This window comes from Triticum aestivum, chromosome 1B (genome assembly GCF_018294505.1).
Source record: "Triticum aestivum cultivar Chinese Spring chromosome 1B, IWGSC CS RefSeq v2.1, whole genome shotgun sequence".
Taxonomy (NCBI): domain Eukaryota; kingdom Viridiplantae; phylum Streptophyta; class Magnoliopsida; order Poales; family Poaceae; genus Triticum; species Triticum aestivum.
In genome coordinates, this window is record NC_057795.1 from 213,672,686 (window position 1) to 213,682,579 (window position 9,894).

The 9,894-nt window shown below is 41.0% G+C and overlaps 1 protein-coding gene across 2 annotated transcripts; it reads left to right on the top strand.

Annotated features, from left to right (window-relative positions):
* Positions 1–2,045: 2,045 nt before the first annotated feature.
* LOC123116559 (lysine-specific demethylase JMJ18) lies at positions 2,046–8,987 on the top strand. 2 transcript variants are annotated; one of them, XM_044537510.1, is made up of 11 exons: positions 2,046–2,339; positions 3,514–3,591; positions 3,665–4,171; positions 4,254–4,475; positions 4,854–5,015; positions 6,377–6,745; positions 6,833–7,448; positions 7,533–7,760; positions 7,841–7,944; positions 8,039–8,230; positions 8,328–8,987. In XM_044537510.1, the coding sequence occupies exons 1-11, from the start codon at positions 2,199–2,201 to the stop codon at positions 8,670–8,672; spliced, it is 2,964 nt and encodes a 987-aa protein (XP_044393445.1). In that variant the 5' UTR covers positions 2,046–2,198; the 3' UTR covers positions 8,673–8,987. The 2 variants fall into 2 exon arrangements, with proteins under 2 accessions (XP_044393445.1, XP_044393438.1); XM_044537503.1 differs by having other exon boundaries at positions 6,833–7,760.
* Positions 8,988–9,894: the final 907 nt, after the last annotated feature.

Here is a 9,894-nt window from a genome sequence, read left to right on the forward strand (position 1 = left end):
TGAAGTGTTTGTTGGGATTTGATGAATTGTGGGTTTATGATCAGATTATTCATTGAAAGTGACTGAGTTTTTTTCTGAAATTTATTATGCATGATTGTTATAGCTTTGTATTTCTCTCCGATCTATCCATTTGGTTTTGGCCAACTAGATTGATTTATCTCCAGTGGGAGAAGTGCTTTGTAATGGGTTCAATCTGGCGGTGTCCTCACCCAGTGACAAAAGGGGTAGCAAGGCACATATTGTATTGTTGCTATTAAGGATAAAACAACGAGGTTTAATCATATTGCTTGAGTTTACTTTGTCTACATCATGTCATCTTGCTTAAGGCGTTACTCTATTTGTCATGAACTTAATACTATACATACATGTTGGATAGCGTTCGGTTGGTGGAGTAATAGTAGTAGATGCAGGCAGGAGTCGTTCTACTTGTCACAGACGTGATGCCTATATACATGATCATTGCCATGAATACGTCATAACTATGCGCTTTTCTATCAGTTACCCAATAGTAATTTGTCCACCCATCGTATGCTATTGTTTCGAGAGATAAGCCTCTAGTGATAACTATGACCCCTGGGTCTACTTTAATCATATTATAAAAACCAAAAATACCTTGCTGCAATTTATTTAATTTTATTTTGCTTTGCAATTTATCTATTTACCTATACAAGATTTGATCCTTGCAAGTAACGAGTTTAAGGGAATTGACAACCCTCTTGCCCGTGTTAGGTGCAAGTATTTGCTTTTTGTGTGCGCGAGTGCTATTAACTAGGATTTGGTTGGTGCTCCTTCTGGTTCGATAAACCTTGGTTCTCATTGAGGGAAAAACTTCTGGTTCGATAACCCCTGAGATTTTTAATTATCTATTATTTAAGTAATTAAATTGAATCGGCACATTCCAAAGCAAGCATGAAACATGATCTTTCCCTTTAATAAGATTTGGTTTCTAAATAAAATGGAGAAAATAAACCAGCGGGAGGGGTGGTGGAAGATGAGACAAAAATAAACCAGTGAGAGGGAGTGATGGGAGGTGAGGCTAAAATAGACCGACAAAAATAAATCAGGATACCGGGCTACCAAATCCCCTTTAGGAGTAGAGATATGATTAGCCCAAAATTAAATGATTTGAGGGCATGCATAAATTAATTAAACCCCCTTAATCAATGATTAATTATTTCATAACTAATATGAACCTGATACAAATTTCTTATAGACCCTTGTGTCGCGCCGACGGGTATTTCGGTGGATGAAGAAATTAATGTTTGCTTTGTAATGAAACATGTGATGGTGTGCTTTCATATATCTTTGCCTATGGATTCCCTTCCCACAACATATCTCAACCTCAAACCAATAAAAATATCTATGTTAAACTATTAAAATAATCTAAATTATAAGTGTCACACATGTGACACGGAATAACCCCGCCTTGACGTTTTTACAACTAAAATTGCCATTTAAAAAAAATCCTCAAAAAGTTGAAACTTGCCATCTAAACAGAAAATGCCATGCTTCATAACTAAGTTGTCATTCTCAGGTAATTAAATTTGTCATAGAAAATGTCAGAAGGAAATTGCTTCATACCACATCGTGTAGCACTTATCATGGTCAGATTTACGAGTAACCAGTAAGTAGTAAACCTAGCCAGTCGGCTACTACAGGGGAAAGTGGATCCTCTAACATCCTCTAGGGATGTCAGGAAGCTACAGTGAAATGCGTGTGTGAAATGAAGAAGGGATGTCAGGGTACTGTAGCAACAAATGTGCGGATTTACTGCAACATGTACAAAAATAAATCAAAAAATAATTTTATTGCACCATAATTTTGTTTGTATGTAATTTTTATAAATATATACAGTAGATTTGTAATTTGCAAATTAATTATAATCATTTTAGCCTTAACCATATGAACGTGAAGAAGGGATGTCACCGTTACTGTAACTTATATTACTGTAACTTATATGATCCGATTCCACTGCAGGGTTGTCCTTCTAAAACACGTTAGTCAGGCTTACCGAGTATAGAATACAGCGGCGCCCTACCCCGCCACCCCGAGCACGACCCTAACTCGGGGACCCCGGCTGCAGAGCACGTGCGGGGGTCGTCACCTCCCGGTAAAACCAAATCGCGACGCGGGGTGTGAGGACTTCCCTTTCCGCGATAGCTTCTTCTGACCACCAACGCATCTCGCCCGCCGCGCCCATGGTTTCCTCCTCCGCCTCCCCCTCCCCCAGGGAGGAGGAGGGCGGCGGCCCCTGTTTGCCCTCGCTCCGCGGCAAGAAAAGGAGAATGCGAGTCAGAACGGCCTCGCCAGAGCCGGCTTCCACGGCCGCGCCGCCGCAGGTACGGGTCTCGAAGATATTACATGCTAGTAGATCAAGCCGTGTTCTTTTTTTAATACCATGGGCGGGTTGTTTTCTTTGTTCCTATTGATTGAAGAACTGTTCTTGATCAGCGGTTGTGTACGTCGAGAATCGTTCCTGTTGGTTTGTTTGGTTCGGAAGCAGTAGCGGTTTTGTTTGATTGATGAAGGATATAATATCTGTTATGCGTATACTATGAATTGTTTCCCGTTTGCTCGTATAGATTTCAATGTGTAGGTCATGACTCAATTCTAGGGCAATGGAATCTATGCAGCAGTGAGATGCGATTTGTGGAGGGCGTTTGTTCCATGCTGGTTCTTGGGCCCGGTTGTGGATTGGAAAACATTAGTTGAATTGATGAACGCATGCAAGGAAGGAGATGGGAGTGGGGGAGGGGGGTCACGTATTTTGCGATTGCGGTTTGGGGGAATTGGTCTTCGATTTTGATATTGCCTGATTGATGATTATGTGTTTCTTTGTAATAATGATTGTTTTCGTGTTCTAGAATTCCGAGAAAAAGATCTAGTTTCCCCCAAAAGATCATGTTGATTGTATAATTGTGGCGCAAACTTTTGAACAATCTGGGTGGACCTGATCTACTTAAATTCGTTTTGACTTGTAGGAATACAATTTGTGAGTCTTGTTCCGATTGGTACTTCTATGCAATTGAATCAGCAATTCCATTGATAAGTTATGCAAACATAGAGATCTCGAACTATGAAATAATTTTACTAATTCACCAATCAATGACAGGATCCATGGGTTAAATTCATAAGGAGATTATACAATACATTAGTATGCTGAACTCGGTCTAAATTCCTGCCTACTATGAGAACATTAGCCTGTAGTGCTTTCCAATTAAGTGAAATTTTAATCTAGAACTTGATCTTGTTATGACTACTACTCCCTCCGTTCCAAATTACTCGTCATAGAAGTGGATGTATCTAGAACTAAAATACATCTAGATACATCCATACCTGCGACAAGTAATTCGGAACGGAGGGAGTATTTCTCAGGGTGGCGGAACAACAACTGTACACCCTTGAAAAGTTTCAACTTGATCAGCACAAATTATCATTTTCCATCGCTTACAGTTTATGCGATTATCATGTGCCTAATTTGTTTGCCTCATTTCTTTAATTTATTATGGGCAGACACATGGAAAGTGGCATCCAGATGAATCGAACAGACCTGAAATTGATGATGCTCCTGTTTTTACCCCAACTGAGGAGGTTTGTGGACTATTCTCCTCACTAGCAGAACTATGTTATGTGACATTGACAGTGTATAACTCTTTTACATCAGGAATTCAAAGATGCAATTGGGTACATTACTAGCATTCGTCCTCAAGTAGAAAAATATGGAATTTGTCGTATTGTTCCACCATCTTCTTGGAGACCACCATGTCCTCTAAAGGAGAAGAGCTTTTGGAAATGTACAGAGTTCAACACCCGAGTTCAACAAGTTGACAAGCTTCAAAATCGGGAACCCAAAAAAAAAGAAACACAACCTCGAGTTCAGAAGAAAAGAAAGAGAAGAAAGAAACTGAGGTTTGGGATGTCTCAGAAGCGCCGTAGCGCTGACTCTGCAGACCAGGAAGAGAAGTTTGGCTTTCAGTCTGGCTCAGATTTCACACTAGAGGAGTTCCAGAAATACGCTGATATGTTCAAGGAGCAATATTTTGGAATGAAGGGAAGTGATGAAATTTCTCTTTTTGAAATTAAACAGCACAAAGAAATGTGGCGGCCATCAGTTGAGGAAATTGAGGGAGAATATTGGCGGATAGTTGTATGCCCTGATGATGAAGTTGAGGTACCCCGATTGCTTATATGTAGATTATGCTCTTATTAGGATTTAAGTTTTTACTGATTGACATCAAACTATCTTTGCGTAGGTGGATTACGGCGCTGATCTGGACACTGCAATATTTAGTAGTGGATTCCCTAAATCATCTCTATCAGATGGAAATAAGCAAGATCCATATGGTTTATCTTGTTGGAACTTGAATAATCTGCGACGACAACCTAGATCTGTTCTTTCATTTGAAACTGAGGATATATCTGGTGTTGTGGTCCCTTGGCTTTATGTTGGGATGTGTTTCTCATCATTTTGCTGGGTAAGATTTTTCATTCTTCTATTTCTCATCCATCTCATGAAATGTTGATAATAATAGTATAATGCTCCTAAATCATGTGCGCACGCAAGTTGGCTTGAACCTTGCTAAGTACTCCCTCTGTAAACAAATGTAGGACGTTTTTGCAGTTTAAATTAAACTGCTAAAACATCTTACATTTGTGTACAGAGGGAATATATTGCAGTATTTTTGTAGGTGGTTGAAAGATGCTAGTAGCTGAGTGCTTCAAATCTTCTGTGCCATGCAACCCTTTTATTGGGTTATCTTGAGACTAATAATTTTAAATATATACATGCTGTGACAATTGACGTTGATTAGGGTCCACGTTCTCATATATCCTTGTTCTTTATGTTGCTGTAGCATGTGGAAGATCATTTCCTTTATTCTCTGAATTACATGCATTTTGGTGAACAAAAAGTATGGTATGGTGTTCCTGGTGAAAATGCAGTGAAGCTAGAAGATGCTATGAGAAGGAACTTGCCAAGACTATTTGAAGAACAGCCTGATCTCCTGCATGAGCTGGTAACATTTTTATTGTGTAATGACCTAGTGATTATGATAACAAGAACCCACTGTTTGCAATGTAACCTAGTAAATGCTTTTTGGAACCAAGAGTCCATGTGGATTGAAAACTACTTACCATCCTTCAAAGAATCAAAGAGAGCATTATGCATTTTTCTTCAGTGAACACATTACTTTATTCAGTATCATTGCCTGCTTTTTTATCATAATTTTCATGATTTATAATCGGATTATTAGTTGGAGAAACCATTTTGGTAGACCCCCCCCCCCCCCCCCCTATCTGACCTCAAAGCGCTACCCGAGCTGTCGCAACATTGAAGGAACAACTAGCGGCTGCTAGGGTATCCATCAACCTTCTGGAGAAGGGAGGATCCAGCAAGGCGCCCAACAAAAATGATGATGAGATTGACAGCACAGCTGCTGCTGCTGCACTGGCAGCACCTTTCGCTTACCGGGAGGAATGCCGTGCTGCTCCGAAGTTCCACAAGCTAGAATTCCCTAACTATAGAGGGGAGGGCAGCCCGTTGCCTTGCTTGAACTGTGTTGAGCGATTCTTCAAGGGCCACCAGACGGAGGACAAGGAAAAGGTGTGTAAGGCCTCCTATCACCTCGCTGATGATGCTGCACTATGGGACAGCCGATTGGAGATGATGCATGGCGAACCACCATGACCAAAGTTCGTCAAATACAACCGTAGTTTTGGGCCGACGATCAGGACTAGTCGGCTGGCGGAAATTGAACACTTGAAACTAACAGGCTCGGTGTGTGACTACAAGAAGAAATTCTCACTCTTTTTGCAGGTGTTAGTCTCTTGGAAGAGCAGCAAGTCGAGCTGTTTGTTCGTTGCTGGGCTCCGCAAGCCCATCCGTACTGATGTGGACTTGCAGTACCCATTGAACCTTGAGGCTGCCATGAGCTTATCACTCTTATGAGCGGCGTTGTTTCTCAGATGATGAGTACGCACCATCCCTAGGCACAACGTTGTCTTCCAAAGCAACCAAGTCAATGACCCAAACAGCCTGCTGCTGCGGCACGCTAAAGGCACGTGCTTTGACTGTGATGAGAAGTATGTCCGCGGCCATCGCTGTGCCTGGCTCTTTTTTATCTATATAAAGGGATGATAGTTTGTATTAGGGTTATAAATCAAGAAATAATGAAAATTGCCCCAACTTAGAGTTAGCCTCCAGCGGCCATGCCAGGAGAAGAACCCCTAGGTGTGCCTGAGGGCAAACCTTGCTAACCCCTCTGATCAGATCCCCAATTCCCACCTCCAACTCCATGCACGCAACACATCCTCGTCCTGCATTATGCAAATGTTTTTGCACCTTCATCAATTTTTGATTCTGAATTGCTTTGTGCAGGTTACACAGTTATCCCCTTCTGTTCTAAAATCAGAAGGAATTCCTGTTTACCGTGTTGTTCAGAATCCAGGCGAGTTTGTTCTGACATTACCACGAGCTTACCATTCTGGGTTCAACTGTGGCTTCAACTGCGCAGAGGCAGTAAATGTTGCTCCCGTGGACTGGCTGCCCCATGGACAATGTGCTGTTGAGCTATACAGAGATCAGCGGCGCAAGACATCAATATCACATGACAAGTTATTGCTTAAAACTGTACAAACAGCTCTCAGACAGGTTTGGGCGAACCTACAGAACTGCAAGAGTGGTCAGAAGGAATATATATGGCTTGATACCTGTGGAAAAAATGGAATGCTCACAAGTGCATTTAAGGTATTTCTCAATTCTGGCATTAATTATTTGTCAGTTCTCACTCAACGAAATTAAGTTTTATTTTTACTTTTGGCTCCATTATTTCAGACAAGAATTAAATTGGAAGGTTCAGCACGTGAGGCGAATGCTCTTTTGCAATGTAAGAAGATGGATCAGGATTATGATTCAACGGACCGCGAATGCTTTTCATGCTTTTATGATCTTCATTTATCTGCTGTCAGTTGCCAATGCTCGCCAAACCGTTTTGCTTGCTTAACTCATGCAAATCTTCTATGTTCATGCGAAATGGATAGAAAATTTGTGTTGCACCGATACAGTATGGAGGAGCTGAATGCTCTTGTTGCAGCTCTGGAGGGAGACCCAGCTGCAGTGTACCAGTGGAAAGAGTATGATGTAGGCTTAGTTTGCCAATCTGCTTCTACGCAGCAGAAGATGTGCTTCAGTAAAAGTGCAAAATTATCTGGATCAATTATTGATGTCAACATTGATTGCGGCTTTGATGGCTGCGAGGACCTTGACAAGTCAGCAGGATATCCGAAAGAGAAGGAAGTGCAGAATAGATGTGTTAATCTGAACATAAAAGAAGAGTTAGTATGTAGTTCTAGCACATCAAATACAACAGGTTTCTCAAGCTCTACATTTAGTGCTTTACGAAAGATTGACAAGGACAAGATGGCCATGGAGTTGGGGTCCCTGCAGACAAGTAATCCAACTATTTCAAGTTTCCAGTGCACACAGTCCTTGAGTCATTCATCTGAATTATCATGCCCTTCTCGAATATCAACAGGATCTACCCTACCTTCCAAAACTACTAAGGAACTGTTTGGCATTGAGACTGAATACTGTGTGGCCAAGGCTTCATGTGCCCAGGTTAGTCAACTGGGGAAACCTTCTTCAAGTCAATCCAATGAAGTCTCCTGGCCAGCAAACTTACGACATCAGGTTGAGCAACTCGACCACGGAACAGTAATAGTTGGCAAAAATTGGTGCAACCATCAAGCTATCTTCCCAAAAGGTACATGCACTAAATAGTGTAATGAATATTTTTATGGTGTGTAAAAATGTTAAAATTAAGAGAAAATGACATCTTTGCAGGATTTAGGAGTCGAGTGACATTTTACAGCGTACTAGATCCGACAAGAATATGTTGTTACATTTCAGAAGTTATTGATGCTGGACTTCTCGAACCATTGTTTAGGGTATTTGTAATTCTAAATACCTCCTATTTTCAGGCTTGACCTCATTTGCTTTATTGTGGGTCATATGACAGCTATGTTCCCAAAATCATTACAGGTTGCTGTGGAGGAGTTTCCTGAGGTTTATTTTACTCACACTTCACCAATGCAGTGTTGGGATAGTGTGAGAGACAGGGTGAATGAAGAAATTAAAAAGCAATGTAGGGCTGGAAAATCTCCTGCTTTATTATCGAACGATTCTGTAAATGGGCTTGAAATGTTTGGTTTCTTATCCCCACCAATAATTGAGGTAGATTTTTCAGGAGATGTATAGCTTTTGTTTCTCTCAGAGCAGTCACTTCATTATCACGGTTATAGTTACTAAGAAACCCTTTGTTTTTTTACAGGTAATCGAGGCTCTAGATCCCGACCACAAGTGCTTAGATTATTGGTTGTCTAAGCATACACCTCCTCTGAGAAGACTCCTTTCGGAGTCTTTGATGACCACAACGGTTGATGGCACTAATAATTCCTCTATAAGGTTACTTGGGGTTGATATTGCCAGCAATGAATCTGAACGATCCAGTTTCCACAATAATTCCTGTGCTGAGGAGACTAAACTCAGCAGGCTCCTTAAGAAGGCTAAATGGCCAGAAGAACAAGAACTAATTGTCATGAACAAAGCAATCAGCGGCAGGATGGATAACAGCGCAGGTCTGCAGGATGAGATGAAGAATTATGTAGATAAATAGAGCCTTGAATAGATAAACCATTTTTAGTAACTCATCCTAGATTGCTTCTATAGGGAACCATTAGAAATTAAACTAGAACCACCATTTACCTGCATTCTTATAGAATTGCATTTCCTGATCTTCCATTTAGTTTTGCATGATCCAAATTTATTTTTACTTGATGGCAAAAGGTTATTTTCTCTCTAATTGTGTCCTGATTAGCCAGGATCATGGTAACCAATGAAACAAGTTGACCATTCGTTTATCAAAAGTTTATGTTCAAAACCTTGTTGCTGGAAAGTTAAAAAAATGAAGAAAATGATTTTGAATTTTTGATTGATTGGTGCATTACTACCACTATGTGTGAGATGGATAACCCTTTTTCATCATAGAACAACATCATTAAGTTTCTTTGGTCCCATTTTCATGGCTAAATGGCAGACAATTACTTCCTTGCCTTGATTTGCGTTTTATAATGATGTTAATGATACCATCAAATTCTGATGGTTGATACTTTGTGGCCTATGGTACTATTCAAAAACTCCATTGGAACGTTCTTCCAAATGCAAAATATCGGAGGAAAAAAATGTTCCTGATACATCTCACTGGTTCAGTTACATAATATTCTTTTTCGTACTCTATAAACTGTTCCAAGTAGGTTAATTGGTTGGAGTCGAGGATTCCACTTGGGCCGTCCATCTTTGCCGACACCGGGTGGGGGGGGGGGGGGGGGGGGACATTAGCCACCGCCGTCGGCGTGTCACACCCACGATGCGGCTATATCTCCCACGTGTCGAAGCACGACTTACAGGCATAACCGCATGGTGGTTTTGTCGCAAGAAGGGTCATCTTAACACAATCCCATGTAATGAACAAGACTGGGATAAAGAGTTGGCTTACAATCGTCACTTCACACAATGAACATATAACTCATACATCATTCAGAGTACACACAATAGTCCGACTACGGACGAAGCCAAAAGAAAAGAAGATAACCCAACTGCTAGATCCCAGATCGTCCCAACTGGGCTCCACTACTGATCAACAAGAAACAAAACATAGCAACAACTAAGATCTTCGTTGTGCTCCCATCTGAGCTCGGTTGCATCACCTGCACTGGTATCATCGGCACCTACAACTGTTGTGATAGTATCTGGTGAGTCACGAGGACTCAGCAATCTCAAAACCCGCGAGATCAAGACTATTTAAGCTTATGGGAAAGGAAGGGGTAAAGTGGTGAGGT